The sequence below is a fragment of the Tasmannia lanceolata genome, unplaced genomic scaffold, assembly GCF_043159265.1.
Source record: "Tasmannia lanceolata isolate RefF3 unplaced genomic scaffold, GAP_Taslan_0.1 ptg000015l, whole genome shotgun sequence".
Lineage (NCBI taxonomy): Eukaryota > Viridiplantae > Streptophyta > Magnoliopsida > Canellales > Winteraceae > Tasmannia > Tasmannia lanceolata.
In genome coordinates this window covers 22,529,367-22,557,248 of record NW_027518692.1, presented here as the reverse complement: position 1 = coordinate 22,557,248, position 27,882 = coordinate 22,529,367, and the positions used below count along the sequence as shown (strand labels likewise).

Here is a 27,882-nt window from a genome sequence, read left to right as displayed (position 1 = left end):
TTCTAACACAAGATGCACATACTTATGATTGAAAGACTAGAAATATATTTCAGATCATAAACAGGCTTCAGGTATGGAAACAATGCTTCTTTCCTGCCAATATTTTCTGAAGCTGAAAGAACAAAATATCTTTATAACCTAATCTATCTATTTCAATGGCTTACTTATATTATATTAATGTACTATGACAAACTTGTTAAAGTATAAAAGAAAAATAACGCCTTTCTCCAACAGCTTAAGCTTTTGAAGAAGTTGGTAAGTTAACATGGTATCAAGGCCAAAGGTCTCGAGTTCAAACCTCCCAAATAGCAAAAATCCACATGCAATGGTCTGCCCAAAGTGAGATCACATGTGCCACGTGTTTGCCAAGTGGGCCACACGTGCGGGGGAGTGTTAAAGTATAAAAGAAAATTAATACCTTTCTCCAACAGCTTAAGCTTTTGGAGAAGTTGGTAAGTTAACAAGACTAATCAATTTCTTCCTTTCCTTTTTTGAGTATTGTTTACAACACAAACATTGGATGTATATGCCTCTTGGCAAAGCCATTGTGAGAAGACTTAAGTCATCCCTTCCTGTTCTTGCTTCACCTTACCAATCTCCACAAGCAAAGTCAATAAAGCCTCACACATCTCAGAGGCATCAGGTTCATTTGGGGCCTTTTTCCATGAAGAGTAAACCATCCAGGCATGGTCGAGTTTTCGATCTGGTCGGACGACAACTGAACCTGGAACCTCGGCATCACGACATGTCACAAGCCCATCACTCTTTTCACCATATCGGAGTCGAAGGTGCAATGCAGTTACGGCCATGGCAGCAGCTAGTGGAATAATCACAGGCACTTTTCGGCCAGCTTGAACGGACTCTGGAAGCTCTTGGCCAAAGCTTGGAAGGTGGAGCCATGGGAGTTCTGCATGTGCTATGTGGGACATTGTGGCGAGAACGCCCGGAGCAATGCTTGCTTCTGTATGGAATGATACCAGTGGGACTTGTTCTGGAAGCTTGTGTTTAGTGATAAACTCCTTTCGCTTCTCATACGTGAGATCTTCCAATGCTCGTATGTCACCCTGCAATGAAATTTTATTAATTTTGATTTTCTGGAAAGAAAGTATTAACTTAACTAGGACATTTGCACATCTTTCTGCATCAACGGCCTCAAGATGCCAAATTGGATACCATGCCAATAACCAGCTTAAAATACTTCAAATGCTAAAACATCAACACAAATAAGGATATGAACGAAAATGTCATTTAAAGATGCAGAAGTTTAAAGGAGTTCTGTATAGTCATATACAGAAGTTTCAACACTGGTTTCCTGCTTACCATATTATCGCCACAGCTGAATAACTTCTTACACTGGCTATATTGAGGTTACTTAAGGTTTTTCTAGCACTGGCGGAGAAAAGGATTCAGGCAAAGGTTATGGCACTCCTTAGCTATGTCACAAATATCTCAGATATTTTCAAAATATAGCGATTTTATAACGATATTTTGATAAAATGAAATAATCTCAAGAATTTAAAAAATATAGCAATATTTTCATTTACCGTCATAATATCATGATACTTTTTATTTTATATTTTTTTTAATTTATATATTTTTAAATTATTTTATTTTATCATTTTTCCCGATATAAACCCGAAAAATAAAAAAAAATTAATATATCCTGAGATTTTCCCTTGCCAAGAAATTCCTGAGAATGATATTTGTGACATAGCTCCTTAGTGGTACTACACTTATTAATCATTATTTACTTGACTTCCTCATCATTGGGGAGATTCCCCTACAGTGGTGGGGTGGTCGGAAGATGGATCTTCTTGCCCTTGCAGTTTTGTGGATGCCATAGAAGAAATTTTGGGCATGGAGGGTCACAACATCAACATTTGTCATGCCCGGCACTCAGCTAACAATGATGCCGACATTCTTGCTTGATCTAATGCCGATAGAACCAAGTCTCTGACTTTTGAGCATGTTCCTCCTTGAGGAGATTGGTGCCTTTTCGCTTTTGTTTGTTAGGCTTTTAATGTTTATTTTGTAGCTTTAGACCGCCTAGGTTTTGTTGTTCCTTCTTTCTTTGGTTTAATGAAATCATCATCATTAAACAAAAAAGAAAATACATAAAACTTCTTGCACGGACAACGACTAGGTTCCATTTTTCAAGGGTTCAGAATATTCATCTAGCAAAATAATTATCAAGAAGACCACAAAATGTAGTATAAAGAAAAATACACGTGGAGTGTTTTGTGGAAGGGATTCTCGTCGTAGAAACAAGTTGGATGCTATAATCATCATCATGGAATCAGAGAACTTTGGTATCTCATCATATATAGGGAAGAAATACCTTGATCAGTTTGCATACCAAGAGCTCCATAATCCGTCGTGCTTCCTTGTCAGCAATCTGACCTTCACGTAGGATATCAGAAGCAATTGGGGTCCCACCGTATGGACTTTGAACTAGTGCTAAGCCGGCAACCTTGTCTTTCAAGTCAGACCAGTAAATTGACAATGCCGCTGTCGCATCCACCCCACCTTTGCTGTGGCCCAGCATCAAAATGCGCTTTCCAGACCCCCAATAAAGCTCCTCAATGTATTGTTTCAATTCCCATGCATTTTGTTCTACTGATGCCTGGCAAATGGTCAGACCTTGGTTGAAAAAAGTTAAAAAAAAAAAGATTAAACAAACAAACCCAAAGTACTTTCATTTTCCATGAACCATGGGTAAGAAATAAGAAAATGAGCGTGACAGCTAAACTTTATTTTTAAATAAACCAATGCTCGAAAAGTCCTGATTTAACTCAGGAATTAATCATTTAGTTGGAGAGTTCAACTCAGAGTCAGTGAGGAGACTACTCATATTAGAGAAAATTGGCCAAGTCAATTATAAACTGGCCACGCTCCAAGTAGATCAGTGTTGTCTCTTTAAGACTTCTCTAAGCTATCCAATACTTCCCAGATATAACAGAGTATATCAAAACCTTACAGCAAACATTAACTTGAGTTACCGTGAAAACGGTATATGCCATTACTTTCAGCACGACAAGCAATGCATGTCTGTTAAAAGGTAAAAATAAATAATGGATCCCATAAGATGAGAGATGATTTACATTAAAATAAATTAACCGAACTAGCAAAATTATGCCACCTATCACAAAATGTAAAAGTAGCATCCAATAAGACCATATCCTGTATTTTTTTCTTCCCAAGCAATAGAACATGTTCTTTATTTAGATTTTAGAAAACAAGATGCTTTGTCCAAAATAGATTGAGGAAATAATGTCAGTGTGCCTATAAATATTTAGAAATCTGCTAACCAATGTGGTGCCTAGTAGAAATTTCACGAACAAACAAATTTTATTCTTGCAGTCAAGTAATGAAAGTCAGTTTGAAAACTTAGATGAAAGGTCTATATTGGAAACTGGGATTGTGGAAAAGTGAGGAGTCCTTCAATATTTTCCTGGAGCATTTCTTTCTAGTGAGCAAGTTCAACCCACAACTAAAGAGGTTATTTTCAGTGATATTTACCTCGCTGTGAATCTTTGCAATATGGCAAGCAAGACCCATCTTTGAGAAAAACCTTCTCGTGCTCACAAAGTACAAGGGGCTATGATTGCTAAAAAGGCCTGTTGAACCCACAAATTAAGTCAAGACATTGTCTCATATAAAGAAACACATGAATAAAAGAAAACAGTCCTAATCAACAGAAAAAAGAGTCCCACCTGGAATTAACAAGTAAACTAATGAGTTGGGTAGAGTATGTTCGCCATTTCTGAAATGCAAAGAGAAAGTTATGATGAAAATCAAGGGTTGCAGGAAACAATTTAACAATCTTTAAATTTATGAAGCATTGCAAAATGATGGGAATTTTTGTTATATGAAAAAACATTGAAAGATCATCACATTCACAATTAATTACAAAAACCATGAGGCCAACTGATCTGGTGCCTTCAGATCCTACTTTTTAACTTCCCAGGAACAACCTGTTCATGATACTTAATCAGATCAATCAAATTATCTTTACTACAATGTGTTTCTTCACTTTAGTACTCCTTGTACAAGTCTAGAAATATAATCTCAACTCAACTCAACTCAACTAAGCCTTTGTCCCAAACTAGTTGGGGTCGGCTAATGAATCCTTTAGAAAATTTTCATGAAGAAGGTGAAAGAATCTCCCGGCTCAAATTGACTAAGTCTAATCCTGACACCGCTTGTAAAATGTAACACTGTTAAAATGTTCAGTGGTATTCATGCTTTGAAATATTTCTGAAACAGATGGGTATTACTGATAAGTTGTACCAGTGGGGTCACATATGATATGGAAACCCTGTATCGAAATATTTCTGATACAGATGGGTATTACTGATAAGTTGTACCGAAGGGGTCACATATGATAAGGAAACCCTGTATCGAAATATTTCTGATACAGATGGGTATTACTGATAAGTTATACCGGTGGGGTCACATATGATATGGAAACCCTGTATCGAAATATTTCTGATACAGATGGGTATTACTGATAAGTTGTACCAGTGGGGTCACATATGATATGTAAACCCTGTATCGGAGTTCACAAAAAATTGCAGGTGTATTGGCCTCTATCAACTGTATCACTAAATGTCTCAGTATCAGGTGATACAGGTCGTACCAGCCAACATGGGGTCTGCATGAAGTCATGTTCACATGAATATCATGAACCTTGTTTTTCACTCTTTTCTTCTTCTTTTTTTGGCTTTTTTACAAAGGAGCTTTGCTTGATTTAGGGCTGTATGACCTAAATCAACACAGATATACTAGATTTAACTACATAAAAAAAGATTTGATATGCAGATGGATGGATAAAAGACGATTAACAAAAAGTTTCCAATTTTTTAGTTCAAAATAAGATCCATATTTCTTCTCATCAGGGGTTGGGTCTGTCGCTCAATGGTTGAGGCTTTTTTTCTCAACCTTGAGGTCGCAAGGCGGGAGCCTCGTGCACTGGGCCGCCCTTTTTATATTAGATAAATGTATCTGAGGTATCGCTTAGATAGCTTATCTGAGCTATCGCTCAGAAATAGCGTAGGTGTATATATATTTCTTCTCATCAGCAAAACACCAAAAACATGCATGATCCATTTTGATCCATGATCCACATATCTATCAGTCTAAAGGGTGCAACTTGGGTCGGGCTCAACCCGAACCCGATGGATTCAACCCAATTTTTCCCCGGGTGGGGTAGGTGACTCCTCGGGTCGGGTTGGGTTTGGGTTGGAAAATTTGAACCCGGGCAACATTCGGGTCGGGTTAGGGTTGAGCTTACGGCAACCCAACCCGAGACAGAAACCCGAATCTTTCATTGTTTTTAATTTTAAAAGGTAAGAGGAAGGCATAATTTCATTAATTTGCTACCTGTGGCACTGTCACATAATACTTTGTCTCCATTCATTAATTACACTTGGGAAGTGATGTAGACACTCTTTTTTTTTTACTTGGGACAGCCCCTCTAGTAGAGTGTATTTATGACTACTCTTTCATAGTAAAATGGTTGTCCAAGTAAAACAGAAAGGGCAAATATATCATTTCCTTTGCACTGCACTTTATCTCCATTCATTAATTAAATCTTGGGAAGTGATGTAGGCGCCCCTTCTATTTACTCGAGACAGCCCCTCTAGTGTATTTATGACTACTCTTTCCCAGTAAAAGGGTTGTCCAAGTAAGACAGAAAGGGCGAATATGTCATTCATTTGCTCTTTACTCTTCTCGTAAAATGCAAAAAAATCATTTCCCCTGTCATTATTAATTACTCTGTTTTTGTATGTCAGATGCTATGATAAGTTTTGTTTTTGGCGTATTTGATTTAACCACTTTAAAGGGTCTCCATTCTCGTAGAGAACCAAACCCTAGAGTTTATTTTCTTATTTTTCTGGTTAGAAAAAACAGAGTTACAAAGTGTTCAACAATGGCTTCCAAGAACACCTTCTTCTTCAATTTTTTTCAGTTATTTTTCCTGCAACTTGGGTCTGGTTCAGGTTCGGGTTGAGTTGGGGTTGAGCAAAAAAGCATCTGGGTTGGGTCGGGTTGGCCATCTTCGGGTTGAGATTCGGGTTAGGGTTGGCCAAAGGGAGCCTCGGGTTGGGTTCGGGGTAGACCCAACCCGACCCGAGTTGCACCCCTAATCAATCTATGTGCCCATTTTTTATGATTTTTACTTTTTTCACATTTTTCATGATTGTTTTAATTTTTAATAAAAATCTTTCATTTATGTTTGATATTTAGAAATTTTGACCAATGTTACCGAGGTCGCCCTCCCACCCTCAAACCCGCGATCCGGGGCACACGACCACAAACATGGGTCGTTTGCGACCCGGATCGCAAAAAATGACGACCCACGAGACCCACAGGAAAGGGAGAGAAGAAATAGATAAGAGGTAAAGAGATTGACCTGAAACAGATAACATTAATGTAAAACCTTATTTCCTGCTTCCTTGCTTTTGGAGGGAGAGAGAGTATTAGAGCGACCCGGATTAGCACTCCAAACTGACCCACAACCCCAAATAGCGAACCAACTTAGTCTCACTCATCGTACCGTGTACCGGGCTACCATCGTCCCCCGTTCTGGTACCGCATACCGGGACGAATTGCATTCCAGGTAACATTGATTTCGACCTAGATCTATGTGTGGCTTATTCTTGTTTGTTTTGCTACTTTTTTTGCTTTTTTTACTATGGCGCCTACTAGTACTTCAGTTACTATAGTGCTTTACAAATTTTTATTGTTTATTTCTATGGTTAGTGGACACAGATTTGTGTGTCGAGTGCCGACAGATGTGATGTGTCCGACACAGAAACCCCCAAAACTCTAGAAACGGGGACGCACCCATATGCGTTCTTAAATATACAAGTGTTGATTACTAATTATAATTTGCAACAAAATATATACGGTATTCACTTAAAAAACTAATAAATCTTAATCTTAAGCAACTATAAGTCTCAAAGAAATATGAGATAATCAAATAACAGTGCATTAATCAATCTAATCTAGTTATCTTCAGTCTCCAATATGCATCGAGAAAGAGAGACCAAAACGATACACTGAATATAACATAGGAAGGATTGTTTGTTTAGTGTTTTAGGTTTAGAGAGGGGGTGTAACAAAATATATTAGTCAAAGAAGAATTAAAAATAAAATAAGAGTTAATGATAAAAAAAGGAAGTAAACACTATATTTGATAATAATTAGGATTTCAATTGACATGGTACAAGTGTCGGAAGGAGTGTTGTGTCGATACATGTGGACACGCATGTCTGTGTCGATGCATGTGGACACGCATGTCGGTGTCGACATGTGGGTCCATTGAAAATTCAAAGAGTCGGCTAAATAAGCGTTGATCATTTCCTTAGTTAAAATAATCAACACCATACAGACACTTCAAGTGGTAACGAAAGAACTTGACAGACAAGCTGACAAATAGGTGACTGAAATAATCAAATCACGCTTTTTAATTGACGTAAAGATGTCAAAATCATTAAAAATAAAAGTAAAAAACAATAACGCGATCCAAACATTGTGTATCGTTTGTTTTGTGGACCATGAGAAATTATCCCCCAATTCATAGGCGATGTGTATTGTCGATAGGGTCAATACATATAATTTTGGCCTCTGGACGATATGCCAACCAATACCAATATTTCAAACCTAGGTGGTACCCAAAACAGTACCTTATGTGATGAAGAATCTCTGTGAATCTATTTGTGCCATCCTCCACGGGCGGGACCCCTGGAGTTTGCTGCAACCACCCAATATCTCCTGAAGATCCATGAAGTGTCCTAAGCACACGAGATATAAGCCTGAAACTCCAAAACAGATTTTGTAACCAATTAAAAGCAAACAAGTCAAAAGAAAATAAAGAGCACAACAAACTATAATCCAGGATATAGAGAAGGAGATCAACTCAAGACAAGTTGTAGCTAAGCTCTTATTTTGCTAGGTGGAGGCTACCTACACTAATGATATTTAGGTTGGTATATAGAACAAACGTCAAAAAATTAAAGCAAATATCTTACCTCTGCATCCAAATGTGAGTATTTCTCACATAAATGCAGGTAAATCTAAAACAACCGAATCCCAACATCCATGCAATTCTGAAACCAAATAATGGGAGCATGAACCTGCAAGCATGAAACAATTGTAAGACATGAAGACCAATTTAAATTTCAACCAAAGATTGGTGTTTGAACATGATATAATGGTAACAATCAACAACTTCCGTTAAAAAGAAAAAACAACAACAACAATGGGGCATCAATTGAAGCTTTTCAAGATTAGTTACCAGGCTATATTGACACTTGAAAGCAGAATAATGTTAACCAGTACATGTTAGATCAAAGTTCAAAACAAATATATATCACAGATATCAAGAGGACGAATTAAATTGAAAAGAGAAGATCAATGCTAGCTACTATCTAACATAGCCAATTCCGCCATTGCTCGGCTGAAAGGGACACAAACGACCAAATGTTTCTGTTTCCATCCCCACCAAAACGCATACCGAAATTGAAATGCATACTGAAACCAAAATTGTAAGTGTATATGTTTAATTATTTCGGTTGAAACTTAGAAACATGTTAGTTTCAATTCAAAATGTCAGTAAAAATCCTATACAATCAAGAAAATGCATGGGAAGACATGCAAATGGTGGAAGTTTAAAATGAAACTTCGAGATACGATAGAAAATGAAAAATCCTACTTAATCACACATCGTTCCATGATCTTCTTATAGTATTTTCTACAACTCTCTTGAATTCAAACAAGACACTTCCCAACATACCGCCAAAGAGAGGATACGATTTTGGCACTTGCAGACTCCTCTCGAAGTTCCTTTTAAAATGCAACTATTTCATTCTTTCCATAAGCACCACAACATTGCTAGCGGCATCAATCTCCAGAGGGTTCGTGATGAGGACCTTCCTAGGGCAATATTTTTATTTGTAAGCTTGTTTTAGGTGTCTTTTAAGTCTTTTAAGTTATAAGAGGGGCATCACAATCTTTTCCCACCAATATCACTTGGTTCTTTGAGTTACAGGGGTTTTAAATAGGTCTCACACATGTATTACGGGAATTTTAAGTGCGAAGAGAGTTTTTAAGTCATTAGCAAGTATTTTAGTCCAAAAGTGTTAGGCTGGTTTAGGACTTTCGAACTTTCTAGTTTCCTTTTTTTTTTATATCTTGTAAGCCTCATGGCACTTTTCTTATAGATATGATGGATTGATGAATGAATGAAAATCATCTTTTCTTGCTTTCTTCCAAATAATGGATATGAAGTATACTTTTCCAAGGTGCGAGGCCTTGACCCCTCCTTAGTGTGATGCCTAGGGTTCCATTGGTGCGATGCCTCAGGATTGCTAGTGGGATTCTAGCACAACCTTCTTCAAGGTCCCTTCTAAAAATCCACACTACATCAGTTTGGTGTCGGAGTGAAGTATTATTCCTTAAATCGTCCTATGTCAGATTAGTATCAGAGCTAAATATCCAGACCCTTCCTTCGATCGTCCTACATCAGAGGGGTTCCATTGAGGGGGTAAAACATGAGCGGGTGGGCTCAATCACCCATCTACAGTTTGCAAACGTCATGTTAGTATTTTGTGACTCTAATCTCATGTCCTAAATCTTAGAGGGGTGAGTGTTAGAAAGAGATTGATGATGGGCCTTAATATTCATGAGGACCATCTTCGTATGCTGGATAAAACTAATTGTCTTCCCATTAACTACTTGGAATAACCATTGGGAGTTGATGTCCCCCCAAAGTCTCTCTAGGCTCTGGTGGTAGAGAATGAAGAGGAAGCTGATAAGATTGAAGAGGTCATGTCCATAGTAAGGGAAACAAATTCGGAAGCAAAACGTGAAACGAAAGCAGAAAACACGGGAAAATTTGAGGAAAACAAGATACGGGGAAGCGAGAGAATCGAATGAGAAACGTTTTAGGATAAAGACGTTTTAGAAATGATAGAGAAACGTTAAGGGAAACGCATCTGAAACACAAGAAAAACCCGAAATATGTGTGTTCGTAGATTTTGAATTTGTTAATTTCAAATTTTTATGAGCTCTTGCACATAAACATATACATTTCTAATTTTTTATTTTTTTTATTTAAATTAAAAAAATAGATGATTTATGTATGTTCTCTATATATTTTATATATTTTAATTTTAGCATAATTTTTTACTTATTTCTATTTTTCAATACTCCATAAACAATTGTTTTTCTTTATAATATGTATTCCACAGTTTTTTGGGTGTGAGTTCTTGAAAATGTTTTCCTTATGTTTCTCACACATTTCACAGGTTTTCCATTCATTTTCCATGCATTTCTCATGCGTTCCATATATATCAGTCTCCCATATGTTTCCCACGCATTTCCCATGTGTTGGAAATGTATCTCCAATTTTTTTTTTCATTTTTTGGAAACAGTTTCCGAAACCCCTCTCCCATCTGCATAAAGAGTTTCTAACAATTGACTATATTTTCTGGAGGCAAATAACGCTGATCAAGGTCACACTATCTAACCTCCCCATTTACTTAGTCTATGTTTAAGATCCCAATGGAGGTGGCCATCAAGTTGGAAAGACTTTGGAGGATTTTTTTTGTGAGAAGAAGAGGAAGGTAAATACTTCAAGCAGTTGGATAAATGGGAGAAGGTGTGTAAGTCAATGTGTGGAGTGGGGTGGGTGAGAATGTAGAAAGTTAAGTAGGAGTCATGACCCGGGGGCATGGAGGTCCATTTGTCAAGTTAGGGAGGATTTTCTTTGGGGGTTAATCTGTGCGTGGTGGGGCGTGGGGCGTGAGGGGGGAACCCTTTGTGCCATGTCTATCGGAGCCTCCATAGGATTTTCAAAAAGACGGTTATTAGAGTTAGCAAATACTATGAGAGAGGGAGAAAGGATGATTTGGGTGGGGTCTTCCGTAGGAATCTTATGGATGTTGAGTTTGATGCTGTCCTAGGGATCTACTATGTAGATTGAAGGATTTCTTGGTTTCTCACATTAAAGAACACAAAACAATTTGGGCAGCAGACAATCAAGGCATTTTTTGGTTAGGAGTTTCTTTAAGATGCTCTTGCGTGAAGATTTTCCTAGCTGTAATTGGAGGCTGTTTTGGAAGGCCTTGGTCCCTTCAAGGGTCCAATGTTTTTGTTGGACAGTGGTTTTACGTAAATCAATTCTCTTGTCCGCCTTGGAGATATAGAGATCATTGAATGGACTACATGGGGGAGGGTAGAGGTCCTTGGAGATTTGGAAACAAGAATATGGAGATCATTGGCAACATCTAAGAGACGAGTGTGACTTGTATTCATGTCCTTAGAGAGGCTACTGACATGGCCAAGTCCCTTTGCCAATAGAGCGGCTGGTTCTGAAGTATCTGAAGTATTATTTATAGCTCAATCTCTGCCCTGAGGTACTTTTCCTTAATTCTCTGTTCATAAAATTGTCACTTCTTCAAGATAAAATAAAATAAAATAGGGGTATAAATTCTAAGATCACCATAATGAAAGTTATCTTCAAGAATCTATAACAAAAGCTTGAAGGAAATAAATTCCACCACTATGCTCCAAGTCTTATAAAATCAATGAGGGTCCTTTGCCCATTCAGCTCCACAGATATCAATACTTTGGTAGAATACTTGGCTAGAAACAAGAATAGAAACAAGACTATTTGGATATAGTCTGAAAATTTGAATTGACGGTTGCCAAGTGAATATAACTGATTTTAAATGAATATCAATGCTTAAAAGTCAAAATAACCAGTTGTGCATACCCTCGAAAGATGGAACGGGCCCAAAAACTATATTTTGCTTCTCCAATTTTTGAACTTTTATTTACAGAAAGATTTTCCTTGAGGTCTGTGTTAATTCCATCGCAGACCAGAAGACTTGCTCTAGCATCAGGAGGCTTAGAGGATGTCCAGCAATTCCCAGGTACAGATTGATAAATGCTACATAAGTATCTTCCATGATTTCCAGAAAATGAAATTTCTGAATCTTGTGAGCCTCTACCAACATCTCTGAACACAAGATCTTCTGCAACAACAATATGCCCACAATTTTAGCCGTTGCATTGCAATATAGAGAGCATAAAAACTACAGTTTAAGCATATAATGACTAAAATAAACATCATACAGTAGTCTAATTGAAATATGAAATAGAACAAAAGTGACCGATAACCTATTTGGAAAAAGTTGACGTTTCAACTGAATGAATATACATTATATAAGAGGCATCATTAATTTCATTTGATGGCAAACAATATCAGGTCAAAAGTTCTCAAGATCATAGAAGTAGGAGATTCTTTTCAACTGAAAGTTCATACATTATGTAAGAGACAAAGCATTAATTGCATTTGATGACAATTAATATCAGTTCAAAAGTTCTCAAGGTCATAGAAACAGCATTTGGCGTTTACAGAAAGTGTTGCAATGCTCACTCGTGCATTTAGGCTGTTATATAGGGAGGTGTTGTGCCTCAAACCCTGAAACCATTGAAGTGAAACCCAATATTCTTTACCAATTAAACCCTTTAAAAAAACAGAGGTCTTCCACTTCATACAAATTCCATGATGGTGAAAACGAAGAACTCACTTTCTATATGTTACAAATCCAAAGTAATAAGTAAACAATAAGAAGAAGAGAGAGAAAAGAAGCAAGGAGGGATGAAGAATTCATTAGGGTGAAGAAGAGAGAGAAAAGAAGCAGGGAGGGATGAAGAATTTATTAGGGTGACGAGCTACCCCACAACTTTCATCCCCTAGTTATATATGATATGAATTGTTCCTTCGAGGAGAAGATCATTCACTTGGCGAATGAAGTGGGTCAACCTCTTTTTGGCTTCGGCCAATCACTTTTTCTTGGTGGTTGAGCTTTCTACAAAAAAACAGATGCGAGATCATATTCTCTCATCAAAGCTTCCTCCTTGTTCATTTACTCAGATTCATTAGGAGACAAGCTAACCAACAACTTCCATACCCTATTTACGAGTATGACATTAGTAATCTAATAATAATGGGGCCCACTATATAAATATAAATACAAGTTTTTTCAGTTAAATGACGGACATACCAAACAAAAAGTATGCCTAACATCGTAGATGAAACAAGAAAAGGTCCTCATCTCTTGTCACACATATTGCACAGAATCTAGCCCAAGTCAAGGAAACAATGGCTCATGCACTAAATTTGATTCAGAAAAATTACATTGGATAATCAAATCACTTAACCATGTGAATGTAATTTTTCTACGATGAGATTGAAAACGACTGAACAGAGTATTGTCGCTACAATCTGTTCTCATGAAAACTCATGCAATCAAAAATTTGGTGAATACAGACTCAAGGAAAATATACTGGAAGTTCATAAGCTACACGTGTTATGTAGAAAATCAGATGCGCAACGATGAATATCACAATGCTTTGGCAGAAAAATGGCACAAGGTGCACCTCATGTATAACAAGAGTAGGAACTTTGGAAGATGATGCATAGATATGCATACAAGTATATACTGGAAGTTCATAGGCTACACGTGTTATGTAGAAAATCAGATGCGCAACGATGAATATCACAATGCTTTGGCAGAAAAATGGCACAAGGTGCACCTCATGTATAACAAGAGTAGGAACTTTGGAAGATGATGCATAGATATGCATACAAGTATAACAACGGAAAAACTCACCAATAAAGTTAATGAACCGACGACTTAAATATGAAGTCAAGGTCACAAGACGAATAAAAATATCATCGAACGCCAAGGATTCAGCAAGAAGCTGCATGTTCTTCATAACATCACTGCAAAACTGGTAAGAAGGCATGTAGACTAAGATTTAGAATGAAATTCAGTTAGAACTTTAAAAGCAAACGAGACCTTATAGAAAATGCTCAATGACTAAGATGATATTAGATTTCATCAATTCATAGCATGAGGTAAACTCTTTAAAGGAAAAGTAGCATAGTAAACAGCATGGGATGTACAGAATGTAAAGTATTAAAGTTCCCAAGCATAGCATGCTTACTACCACATATTTAAGGGGCTTAATGATATCTGTGAAAAGAAGAGCTTAAGAGAAAATACATTTCATTCAGTAGTCCTAATAAAAAATGAAGAACTGGCTCTAACGTACTGCATATATTGATAGGATGAGTACTGAAAGGAAAAAACACCCATCGGACATAATACGTAGAGAAGTAACAAAATGAACCTAAGTTACCCCTTTGTTATAGTATTAGAAAATTGCCTCCACCAATGTTCCCCTCTAGCTAATTTCCCAATATAAGGACACCCTTATCTTAAGAATTGTAGGGGAAGAATCACGACAAGCGTGAGGAAACTCAGAATTTATACAAGTTTCTGAACTACTGTATTTACCTTCAGAAGGGGAGAAATACACTTGGACAAATAATAAACCAAATCTCATCATGAATAGCCTAAATGTTTTGAAAACCGGAATTGAAACATAAATTGTAATAGGGGACGAATCGTATCAGATCGAAAATCGTATTGTAAATCGTAAGATATATATATATATATATATATATATATATATATATATATATATAGAGAGAGAGAGAGAGAGGAAAATGATTGTGCGCTCGAGAGCATATAAGCTTATATGCGCTCGAGGGCCCAAACACATGGGTCCCACATTTTTTGTGGTGATCCAAACCATTCATTTGCAAGGACCTTACATAGATAGGGTGTGCACAAAAAATCAGCTCCATAGGATCATCCTAACCCTTCCAAAAGTGGAGGGCAAAATGGGCAGATTTGTGGACAAGCCGACATCGAGGTGCCAAACTTCCCGTCGATGTGAACTCTTGGGGAAGAGCAGCCTGTTATCCCTAGAGTCACTTTTATCCGTTGAGTACGGCCCTTCCACTCGGCACCGTCAGATCACTAAGGCTTACTTTCATCCCTGCTCGACGGGTATGGAGCTGATTTTTTTGTACACACCCAATCTATGTAAGGGCCTTTCAAATGAATGCTTTGGATCATCCTAACAATGTGGGCCCACATGAATTTTTTGCCCTCGAGCGCATATAAGCTATATGCGCTCGAGCGCACAATCATTCCTCATATGTGTGTGTGTGTGTGTGTGTGTGTGTGTAATAGAAAATATAAACAAATCAGAGGATAATAAAATAGTCAATTATTCATTTTCATCCAAATCTATTAATTTAAATAGAAACTACTATGATTAATGATTAGGCATTTAATATCATAATACAAATTGTTTGCTAACAAACTTGCCACATACAAGTCATCTATTTCTCATCCAAACACATGTATATTGGATAATAATCATAAAAATAGTAAGGCCCTGTTCGTTTGAGATTATGCCAAGCAATTCTGAGTCCAAAACCAATTATTGGACTCAAAATTAACATAAAATTAAGTCCAATAATTGGTTTTGGTCTCACAATCGGTTGGCATAATCTTAAACGAACAGGGCCTAAGACACAGGAACATATTAATTCCCAAAGTCTCAAACAATAAATGACAAATACCAATTATAAAAACAGGGAAGTCATCGATTTCTCCTCATTATAATCGTCTCCCTCTTAGATGTAAGCATGGTATTAAATTTTCCCAAAACGACTAAATGTTACCGTTTCTATCGCCAACAATACTGAATCTCAATGACTTCCTTCCACGTCATTATTTCCCAAAATTTTAGCCAAAATTCCTGAAATTCGACATTAATTCCCAAAGTCTCAATCATTAAATGACAAATACCAATTATAAAAAACCAGGAAGTCATCTACTTGTCCTCATAGTAATCATCTCCCTCTTCGGTGTAAGCACGGTTTTAAATTTTCCCAAAACGACTGGAATGTTTCTGTTTCTATCGCCAACAAAACTGAATCTCAATGACTTCCTTCCATGGGCCAAAGATAGGACAGGATACCCATGGAGATTAATCGAAACTATAGAGGAGATTCTAGACAACATTAAGAGACATGAAGCTGCATTTCAACATATTTACCACTTGGCTTTTGGGGATCTAGATTGGCTTGCTTGCAGTGGGATGGCCAGTGAGTCCCTTCTCTTTCATGATCATTACCCTTTTAGGGATTAGAACTTTATATTGCTTTATGTAGTTTTTGCTTCTTTAGCGGCTCTTTGTATCTTCGGCCTTGACCAACTCGGTCGAGGCATGCATTTTCTATTTGCTTTTTTAATGAATCTTCTGAACTGCCAATAAAAAATAAATAAATCTCACAGTAATGCGAGCAGTTTCAGCAAACTCCATTTGGACTTTATTATCAGCTCGTATCTTTCTTTCTTTTCTTTTCTTTTTTTTTTTTTTTTTTTTTTTTGAGCAACAACATTATCAGCTTGACGGACAGTTCGCATGTTTAATTGTCAGAATTTGTAGTACTAGGAAATTTTCTCATTCAGGCATTTTATTACAGTAAGAGGGAAAAATTTACAGATGGGAAGACATTACTAACAGCAGCCAAAGTCACCATTTGTTGCTGGAAACGTTACCTGGGCTGGGAGTGGGAAACAGGTTTCCGAAATGGGTACGGTACGGCTAAAAATTAGGTGAAACGCATGTGAAATGTGGGGGAAACACATGTGAAACGTAGGGGAAACGCATGTGAAATGTCGGGGAAACGCGTTTCCTAAAGACGAAAACGTGTTTCCGTGGATTTTTTTAGCACATCTGGTTTTAAGAAATGAGTTTCTCGAAAGAACTTTTAGAAAAAGGGTTTCAAGGAAAAAAATTTCCAGCCCTTATAAGTTAAAATTAAAACTTAAAAGCAGAAACCCTAAGTCTCTCTCTCTCTCTCTCTCTCTCTCTCTCTCTCTCTCTCTCTCTCTCTCTCTCGCTTAGGTTTCACGTACGTTTCACTCGTGTTTCCCAAATGTTTCTCAAATGTTTCCCTTGCTTTTCCCAAGACGTTTCCCAATGTGTTTCACATACATTTTCTATCGTTTCCAGTTTCTCGTTTCCCCTTTAATTTTTTTCACCCGTTTCACGTTTCCGTTTTCCTATGGCGCATCTAGTGAATTTCCAATTACAATAAGACTGCACCAAAGATCAACTGTCTCTTATCTTTTTACGCTGGTTATGGGTAAACTTATAGAGGGTATCCAGGATGAGGTGTCGTGGTGTATTTTATTTGCAGATGACAACATAGTATTAAGTGACGAAACCAAGCAGGAGTTAATGCTAAGTAAGAGCTATGGAGAACTGCTTTGGAATCCAAAGGTTTTAGACTGAATAGGACTAAGACGGAGTATATGGAGTACAACTTTAGTAATGTAAGGAGGCGGGGCGAGGATATAGTAAATATGACTGGATAAGAGGTACCTAAGAGGGATATCTTTCGCTATCTTGGTTCAATCCAACATAAGGAAGGAGAGATTGAAAAGATGTTAACCACAGAATAAGAGCAGGCTGGTTGAAGTGGAAGCATGCTTTAGGAGTTCTGTACGACCGTAAAATACCTACCAACTTGACGGGAAAGTTCTATAAGACAGCTGTGAGGCCAGCCATGTTGTACGGCTCAGAACGTTAGGCCACCATGAAGCAGCATGTGCATAAGATGAGTGTAGCGGAGATGCGAATGCTTAGATGGATGTGGGGCCACACAAGGTTAGAATTAAAAATGAAGACATCCGTAAAAAAAGGTGGGGGTGGCACCAATTGAGGAGAAGATGAGAGAGCACCGCTTAAGATGGTTTGGGCATATCCAACATAGGCCTTTGGATGAGCTCCAATGAGAAGAAGTGACTCGTGCCAAATTCATGGAGTAAAAAGAGGTAGGGGTAGACCGAAAACAACTTGGGTAGAAACATTGATGAAAGACTTGATGGCTAGGAACATAACAGAGAACATGACCTTGGATAGGAGAGAATGGAAGAAAATGATCCATGTAGACGAACCCAACTAGTGTCAGGATTAGACTTAGTCAATTTGAGCTGCGTAGATTCTTTCACCTTCTTCATGAAAATTTTCTAAAGGATTAGTTGAGTTGAGTTGAGTTTCATGTTTCTGTTTAACGAATCCATTTCACGGCTTGGTAACTATGAGCCAACTATGAGCCAGACCGTTTCTTTGTAAACAGCAAGCACCATTGCCATATCAAAACAGACCTGTGGAATGCGCAAGCCCTGTAGAGGTCTTAACAAGATACCAAACTTTTTGCTAGATAAGAAGAAATGTTGTGAAGACATGGACGAGAAAGCATTTCCGAGACAGACTTGGGATAATGTTGGGAAGAAAGGTGACAGTGTTGAGAAGGGCATTTGACCACTGCGTAGACATCTACTTGATTGCCCAAGTTTCTCATCAATTGTTGGGTCAATCAAGTAAATACTTAACTGTTCTCAAGAAAAATGCCTCGAGTTGGGGTTTAAGGAAGATGCATGCTATGTCAACTTGGCATTTGGGTAATGATAAAAAATTATGAATATAGATGAGAGGGTAGTAAATCATAGATGAGACATTCTAGTCAAAAGAATCTCAACACCATGGCATTCAAAATAAAGCATTATGTGGAAATCTTTGAAGTTAAAGAGATCAATCTCACCACATGATTCGTTTCATAGGACAGTCTTTCCAAGAGGAAACGGTTAACTGAAACAAGCCCAACCTGTGACTTCCACAAAAAATCAAAGTGTTACAAAATAGTGAACATCAGCAAAGAAAAATGATAATAGTGAAGATATTTGTGCACATGTACTAAAAAAAAGAAGCATACTTACAGTATAATACTCACTCTCGAAGGGATGATGGATACTACTTTACCGGTATAGAAATCTCCCATAAATGCTTAATCCTGAAAAAACAAAACTGACTACTTATATGATAAGAATAAACAAAGTTATCAGCTCAGCAGAGACATAACAGCACATATCATCTCAAAGAATGCATACAATAAGGACAAAAAACGGAGTGTAACAGCAGTACCAAGAGGAAGAAATTTAAAGGGCCGTTTGGATACACGGATTTTAGAATCTTGGATTTCCTCAAAATCCTGGATGGGAGACGAGAGAAGAAGGATACCATCCTTCATGTTTCTGATTTCTCGCCCTTCTTCCCATCGAGCGAGAGAGTACGAGATTGTCCTGTGTTTCCAGTTTGTTAGAATTGTGTGTAATATGCCTAAGGGCAATTTAGTATATTTATCTCTTTATATAAATACATAAGTGAGGGGGAGACATCTCCAACTCAACTCACCATTCGGTTCACTTCTTCTCCTTTCTCAACATGGCATCAAAGCCCTAGGATTTTGGTGCCCCAGGGACCACCATTATGCTCTGTTTGGATGCTGGTAGATGTTGGGGGGATTTAGAGAAGAAGAAGTCAAAGGGAAATCAAAAGGAAATCAATCAACGGGGAGATTGTGAGCAAATCTCCCCGACGTTGTTTGGTTGGGGGTAGGAGATGTGCAGGAGTTTTTTTACCGTATTTTTTAAGATTTTTTTGGGGAATGTTATCAGCACTACTGTTTTTTTATGAGGGCACTCCTCACTTTATAAAAAGTACGGTATGGCCCGCACCATAGCACTGTCCAAACCGTCCATTAGAGGGGCCATAGCCTAAATAGGTTATGCCCCAAAATTATTTCCATTGGTTGATTCTAACCCTCCGATCTATAGAGGGTTAGGATCAACCCTCTAACATTCAGATTGGAGGGTTAGGATCATCCTATGGAAATGATTTTTGGAGCATAACCTATTTAGGCTATGGCCCATCTAATGGACGGTTTGGATCATCCTATGGTGTGGGCCATACCGTACTTTTAATAGTGAGAGTGCCCTCATAAGAAAACAGTAGTGTTGATAACATTTCCTTCTTTTTTTTTATAAGAATTTGCTAGCAAACTTCTCCTATGCCACTTCTCGGCATTTGGCCATCCTTGTGCAAAGATGCGCACATGGGCAAAGGTTGCTAGCAAAAGCAAAAATAAGCTAAAAAAGTAATCATTACAAAAATAAAAGTAAAATAGCAGAAGTTTTAAAGTTTTAAATGAAAAATTACCTATAAATGGTTATAAAGTTTGAAAATTACGAAAAAAATACCAACAAAATGTAATAAGATATGACAATTACGAAAAAAACTACAAGCAAAAGTAGAAAGTTATGACAATTACGGTGAAAAAGAATTTCCCTGATAAATTCTCTCATTTTTCCTTCGATTTGGAGAAATTCGTCCGGCGAATTTCGAGGGTTCCACGTCACCCGACAAGCGCCCGACATAACCGGCGGTCAAAATTCCAATTTCTGCTAAATCCCTACCAAACACCCCTCGGGTAATTAGGAGAATTACATTCCCTGCTATTTTACTCAAAAAAACGTAACCAAACAGAGCCTTAGAGCCTCTCCATCCCTTCCATCCCCTTACCTTCTCTCCACCCTTGGCCTTGCCCTAACCCTAACCCCCTCGCCATCTCAGCCCACCCGCCATCCTCTCCCACTCAACCGAGACCAAGACCCTCACCTCCTTTCCTCCCACCCACAACCTCTCTCTCCTCCTCCCACACCTAGCCTCCCTCTCCCTGTAACCCGAGACCCCTCGCCTCCACCTTCTTCCAACCCACCCGCGACCTCTCCCTCTTCCTCCCAGACCTCGCCTCCCCCTCTCTTTCACCCGCCACCTCACTCTCCACCTCCCAAACCTCCCGCACCCTTCCTCTCCTCCCCCACCCACCCGCGACCCCTTCCTCCTCCTCCTCCTCCTCCTCCCAAATCGGAAACCCGTCCCTCCTTTTCCTCGCCCTCGCCCATCACCGGTAGCCCTCCCTCACCTTCCTACGACCCTCCACTCACCTCCACCTCCCTCTCACTTGTCGTATTCGACCCTCCTCCCCTTCCCTTGCCTCCTAACCTTCATCTGCCCTCCCTCTTTATTTCTTGTACCTCTTCCTACCACTACCCTCATGATCTAAATATTCATTGTGTTATCTTTTCCTTCTTTCTGCGGCTCCAATTTATTTCCCCTTTATGCCCTAACCTTCTTTTGTTTTTTGGGCACCTTCTTTGACTGGTGTTCCTATGACTCTTCATGTTCTGCTTACTCATCGAGGTATCATGACGGAATCCGCTCTGTGATTTCTCTCTGTCTTTCGTTATATTATTGTTCCCGGTGTGGTTAAGAGCCTCTCTTTATTTCTATGGATCCTACAGTCCTTCCAGATCCTCCTGCCAGCCCCTCTCCTGCTGACAACGTCACTGCTCCCCCACCGTCACCATCTTCTAGCTATACTCCCCCTCCACATACTCTCCTTCTGTCAAGCAATCTTTTCCTCAGATGACTTCGGAGAAACTCGATGGCTCCAATTATCTCAGCTAGCGTATGGTCGTTTAGACCTACCTCCTCGCTGGGGGTAGGGTGTCTCTTATTGAGTGTGATCCCCCTTCCTCCACGGATTCGACCTATGGCAGGTGGCGACAGGAAGATGCCTTGATCCGCACTCTCCTATGGCAGAGTATGGTTCCCCATGTAGCTCGTTCGATGATGAGCCTGACGACGGCCAAGGCCATATGGGATCACACAGCACTTCTCTATTCTGGGGTTGAAAACCTCACCCGTATTTGCGTCACCTATTCCAAGTGGATACGCCTCGAGCGTGGTAAATCCCCTCTCTCCACCCAATACAGTCGTTTCGTCTCTCTATGCCAGCAGCTGGACGCCTTCATGCCTCTCATCTCTGATTTGACCGTTTTCGCTCAGTAGCGGGACCAGCTCCGTGCCGTTCATTTCCTTGAGTCCTTGGGCCAGGACTTTCTGCCTTTACAATAGCAGCTTATCGACTCTGGGTCTCTTTCATCTCTCACAGAGATCTATTCACGAGCCCAGCAGTGCCTCAAGGTGGTTCTCCCAGTGGTCTTCCTGTCGAGGGCTCCGCCCTTGCTGCATATGATGGTGGTGATCGTTCTGGCCATGGCAATGGTTCTTTTGGCTGTGGTCGGGGTCGCCGAGGTCACCGAGATTTTGGTAGTGGCCGGGGTACTGGTGGCCGTGGTCGCCCATTTTGCACTCATTGTCAGCGGGAGCACCATCATGTTGATACTTGCTTTGCCTTACACCCAGAGCTTCGTCTATCTCGTTCTACGCACATCTCTGCTTCTATTGTTACTCCTATTGATGCCTCATCATCTTCTTCCATAGCCCCCATGACACCTAATGATACTTTCCAGCTATACAGGGCGGACTATAAGGAGTTTCAGCGCCTTCGTCTGAGCAGCCGACCACCCACTGCGGACTTTGTGCAACGACGTAGTTCGCCTGCCTCTCTCCTTTCACGCTCAAGCCCCTGGATCATTGACTCTGGGGTTTCCAACCATTTGAATGGTAATTCTTCATCCCTTAGTTCATTTCGGCCACTTCAATCTCTTTCGCAGTCAGTTACCCTTGTTGATGGAACTACGGCTCCCCTCTCTGGTGTCGGTACTCTTTCTCCTTATTCTGGCCTTTATCCTCTGTACTTTGTATTCCTGAGTCTCCTCTTAATTAACTTTTGTTAGTAAGCTTACCAAAACTCTTAATTGCTCTGTCTTATTTTTCCCTTTTTGCCTTCATCATCATCTTCAGTGTCGACCGTCGCCTACCATTTTGCATAGTTCATTTGATACCTATCAGTGGCATTGTCGCATCGGTTATCCTTCTCTTTGGCGACTCCAGCAGACCTACATTGTCTCTTCCCCACTTCAGCCCTTTCAGTGTGAGTTATGTGAACTCGGAAAACACCATTGTGCGGCATTCCCCTCTCAAGTTGTTGGTCGGGTCTCGAGACCTTTTGAGTTAGTCCATCCTGATGTATGGGGACCCTCGAGGACCAAGTTGTTTAAATACTTTATTATATTTGTGGATGACTTTTCTCGTATGATAAGGTTGTTTTACTTAAACGATCGATCCGAGGTCTTTAATGCTTTTCACACCTTTTATGCTGAGATCACAAATCAATATGATTTCCCTAAAAAATGTTTACGCATTAATAATGCAAGGGAGTACTTTTCTACCTCACATGGTTTTCAGGAGTTCTTAGCTACTCATGGCATCATCCATCAATCCTCTAGTGCTTACACCTCCCAACAAAATGGTGTAGCCAAGAGGAAGTTGAGATATCTCCTCGATATGGCTCGCACCCTCCTCTTTCAGATGCAGGTCCCTAAAGTGTATTTGGAGTGATGCCATGCTTACTTCATGTTTCTTGGCTACCCGCCTTCCCTCTTGGGTGTTAGGTAATCAATCCCCCTTCTCTGTGTTACATTCGCATGGAGACCCATTTCCTGTTACCCCACGCGTTTTTTGTTGTGTTTGCTTTGTTCACAACCTTACTCCGGTCTGGACAAATTAGACCCCAGGCGGAGAGATGTATATTTCTGGGCTACTCTTGTACCCAAAAAGAAGTGTTACAGTCCTAGGCTTTGTCAGCTCTTTGTTTTCACCGATGTTACCTTCTTTGAGTCCATTTCCTACTTTACTACTCCCACCAAGCCTGGCTTGCAGTTCCTGCCTCAGAGGTTCCTCTTCCCCTTCCGGTTCTTCCTGTCCGGTTGCCTCCTCTTCCACGCCCGCGCAGGTGCCGGCAGTTCCTCCATCAGCTCCTTTGCAGGTCTATCGGCGGCGGCCTAGGCCTGGTGCTCCTCCAGCTCCTCTCGAGGCCGCATCTTCCCCTCCTGAGATCTCGGCTGCCACTTCTCAGGTATCTCATCGGCTCCGCCTTCTTATAGTCATGCAGATTCTCCTATTGCCTCACGCACCCGTTCCCGCACCACTGCTCATCATATCTCCTCTTATGTCTTTTATGATCATCTAACCCCTTCTTTTCGTAGCTTTGTGTCCTCCTTATCTTCTCTTTCTTTGCCTCGGTCTGTGCAGGAAGCTCTTGCTCACCCCAGTTGGCGTGCAGCTATGGACAATGAGATGGCCGCTCTTTAGGCTAATCATACTTGGGATAGTGTTGCTCCTCCTAGTGCTCAACCTGTGGGCTGTCGATGGGTCTATGCCATCAAATATTTTCCAGATGGGACAGTTGAGCGCCTTAAGACGTGCCTAATTGCCACAGGGTATACTCAGACATTCGGGGTTGACTACACCGAGAAATTTTCTCCCGTTGTCAAGATCCCTTCTGTATGTGTGCTTATCTCTCGCCGTCGACAATGGGTGGCCATTATATCAGTTGGATGTCAAAAATGCCTTCCTGCATGGAGACTTGGCTGAGGACGTGTATATGGAGCAATCTCCTAGGTATGTTGCTCAGGGGGAGATGTCTTCCTCAGTATGACGGCTTCGTAAATCATTATATGGACTCAATCAATCTCCTCGAGCTTGGTTTGGGAAGTCAAAGATGCTATCATACGATACGGCATGAAGTAATGTGTTGTTGACCACTCAGTGTTTAGTCAGCAGTCTGATGCTGGCCATGTCCTTCTCATAGTCTACGTGGATGACATTATCATCACAGGAACTGACACAGTTGGCATACAGATGTGAAGGTATTTCTGCAAAAGGAATTCTCCACAAAAGACCTTGGACGTCTTCGATATTTTTTGGGGATTTAGGTAGCTTACTCGGGTACTAGTCTCTCCCTCTCACGGCCAAAATATGTTTTAGATCTGCTAATGAGACATGGTCTTTGGGTATGAAACCAGCTGCTACTCCCATGGATCCAAATACGAAGCTCCTCCTAAAAGGGGGAGACTTGTTACATGACCCTAGCAGATACCGAAAGCTAGTTGGAAGCTCATATAAATCACAGCCATTCACCCAGATATTTCTTATGCAATGGGGGTTGTTAGCCAGTTCATGAGTGCTCCTCGTACATCCCACTAGGCAGCTGTGATTCAGATTCTTAGATATTTGAAAAGTGCTCTAGGGAAAGGATTGATTTTCAGAAGACATGGGCATCAGAAGTTAAAAGGTTTTTGTGATGCTGACTAGGCAAGGTCACCAGTGGATAGACAATCCACGACTACGTATCGTAACTTTGTGGGAGGTAAATTAGTGTCCTGGCGAAGTAAGAAGCAAAATGTTGTATCCAAGTCGAGTGTTGAAGCTGAATATCGAGCCATGTCACATGCTAGCAGTGAGCTTATCTGGTTGCACGCCTTGAGATTGAATTCTCATCATCATCACCAGCTCAATTGTATTGCAACAATAACACTGCTATTCACATTGCTACCAATCCGGTCTTTCATAAGCATACCGAGCACATCGAAGTGGACTGCCATTTCAAACGACATAGAATCCAACAGGGAGAGATATACACCACTTTCACTTGGCCAGCTAGCTAATGCTTTACCAAACGTTGAGCAAGGCTAAACTAAGTGATATTTGTAACAAGATAGGAATGCACAATATATACATTCCAGCTTGAGGGGGAGTGTTAGAAGTGTATGTTATATGCCTAAGTGCAATTTAGTCTTTGTATCTTTCTCTCTTTATATAAATACATAAGTGAGGGGGAGACTGGAGACATCTCCAACTCACCATTCTCTTCTCTTTTTTTCCTCTCTCAACACAGGTTTTAGAAATCTCAGGATGGGGGAGAGATTTCTAAAAACCTAGATTTCTTACTTAAAATTCGGGATGATGGATTGTAAAATCCAGAATTTTACACCGCTTTCAAACTAAAACGTGGATTCTAAAATCCATGTATCCAAACAGCCCCTTATAGTTAGTGAGGATAGATATAGGCATTTAACAGATTGATAATATATAGAATGAAGTGCTCCCAAGAGAGAAGTGTCAAAAGCATTAAAGCAAACGAATAATCCTACAAAATGAGTAGCCATCTACTAAATGGATATTGGAAAATAGATTTCTAATCCCTAGCATATAATAGTCAAACCACAAACTATAACAATACTACAATGCACAGGCAAATTCTTGCTCAAATCTTATCCTTCAATAAAGTGACGTAGAATCTATTAAAGTAAGCAAAGGCAAACCCGTTCTAGTCTCCATCCAAGACATTAAATTTTCTACACACGATAATTCAAAGCCAAATGGTACAACGGCAAAAACATTACCACAATAGGAAGGCTCATGTCCTCCATCCTTCCACTGATGCAACAGGTTCGAACCCATGATAAAAATGTTCATGTTATGTCAGATTGTTACGTGCCTAGTTGGCCATAACACAAATAAAAAACATAAACGAAAGAAAAAGAGAAGGGAAAGGTTGATTCGAGGCAACCGGACCTCCTAACGATTCAATTGGAGAGGAACCATGACTCTCCTCAAACATAAATTCCTGTTTTGGTTGCAAATTCTCTACTTCCATGTCTGGCAGCCAGGATTTTTATTTTATTTTTTTTCATTACAAATTGGTGTCTCCAAGTGGTGAGAGAGGGGTAGCGTGGGTAAAGTGGCTAAAAATCAAGAAACAAAAATCAGGAAACTAGTGTCTTCAAGTGGGGGAGAAGTCGCTTAAAATCAAGAAACAAGAAACTCTAGTGCAAATAGGATCGACCTTTTCCTGATTTTTAGCCACTCCTCACCCTCATCTCAATCGTGCCTAGTGGCTAAAAACCAAGAAACAAAAATCAGGAAACTAGTGTCTTCAAGTGGTGGAGAAGTGGCTTAAAATCAGGAAACAAGAAACTCTAGTGAAAATAGGATTGACCTTTTCCTGATTTTTAGCCACTCCTCACCTTCATCTCAATCGTGCCTTCTCAAATTTTTCTCCTTCTCCCACTGCCCTACCCCTCTCTCACCACTAGGAGACACCTATTTATCATGAAGAAAAATTCCTGGCAGCCAGACATGCCCTACATGTTTATTAAGATATAACTTCTTAAATAAAAGTACAAAGATTGCAACATCACTACCTTATTAACCCACTTACATGACACATAACTAACACCTGTAATCCTAAAACACATACCCACAACTACATAATAACTACATTACAATTACCCAATAAACACCATAATTATATGCACAAATCACAGATTTAGCAAACAAACAGTACATCAAAAGCTATTCCTTAAAGAGGAAAAAATGCACTACAAAGATACAGAAATGATTTGTCAAAAGCAGAAATGGAATGTCACGAGAACATTACAGTACATTAAGAGACCCATTAAATCAAAATTCAAATAACTCCACAATTCCATATCAGATTCAAACATACCCACTTCCATTTTTTCCAGTCTATAAAGAAACCAAGCGCTAAAACTGCTGTAAATGGATAAATAATACTAAGCTAATTACTGCAGGTACCCAAATCAGAAAAACAAATGAAAATCGATGTAACAATAAGAAAATAGACCCAGTTCTTGAAAAAACACACAGAAACAAAGACAAAAAAAACAGTATAAATTCTCAAACAGAAGGGAACCCAGATCACCAAATGCATAACAAATCATCAAATTGGAATAAAAAATGAAACCCCAAGTCACAGATCGATACTTACAAAAACAAGGAGACGAAATTGGCCGAGGAAAACAAAAGAGGAACCAAAATCTGCCAAACCCGGAAAGAGATTATTCTTCCCCAAACAAACCCCCAAATATATTTATAGAGGGAATTGCGTCTAAGGAAGAGATTTTCCAAGAATAAGGAAAGAAAAATGAACACAAACCTAGGAATAATTTCACCCATTGGACATGGAGTATCTGTTTAAAAAACCAGATCATGGTTATCCAAACCCTTTTTTCCTCTGCATGGCCCACATGAGGTCAGGAAAGTAACATGGAGACAAATGGGCTTTCGTTGAATTAGGGTCCTCTTCTGGATCTTTGGAAAAGATACGCAAAACCCAACTTTGGAATTTGAAGATAAATGGGTTCTTCCCGGAGATTTGAATATAACAGACACGCCACCGATAGGGAGAGATTACAAAAGAGAGAGTAATAAAAAAGAGAAAAAGGGGAATCTTGTAAGATGGGGACAGAGAGAGTTTGA

The 27,882-nt window shown here is 39.5% G+C and overlaps 1 protein-coding gene across 11 annotated transcripts; it reads right to left on the bottom strand.

The window, feature by feature from the left end:
* Positions 1–453: 453 nt before the first annotated feature.
* On the bottom strand, positions 454–27,882 carry LOC143845429 (uncharacterized). Of its 11 annotated transcripts, none has more exons than XM_077353762.1 (12): positions 27,560–27,882; positions 27,392–27,441; positions 18,743–18,802; positions 18,554–18,622; positions 13,689–13,809; positions 11,783–12,044; positions 8,037–8,141; positions 7,692–7,820; positions 3,714–3,763; positions 3,520–3,617; positions 2,339–2,623; positions 454–1,064 (listed from the first exon to the last, which is right to left on the bottom strand). In XM_077353762.1, the coding sequence occupies exons 3-12, from the start codon at positions 18,788–18,790 to the stop codon at positions 558–560; spliced, it is 1,674 nt and encodes a 557-aa protein (XP_077209877.1). In that variant the 5' UTR covers positions 18,791–18,802; positions 27,392–27,441; positions 27,560–27,882; the 3' UTR covers positions 454–557. The 11 variants fall into 11 exon arrangements, with proteins under 11 accessions (XP_077209877.1, XP_077209881.1, XP_077209886.1 ...); XM_077353766.1 differs by having other exon boundaries at positions 18,554–18,616; XM_077353771.1 differs by having other exon boundaries at positions 18,729–18,802; positions 27,560–27,881.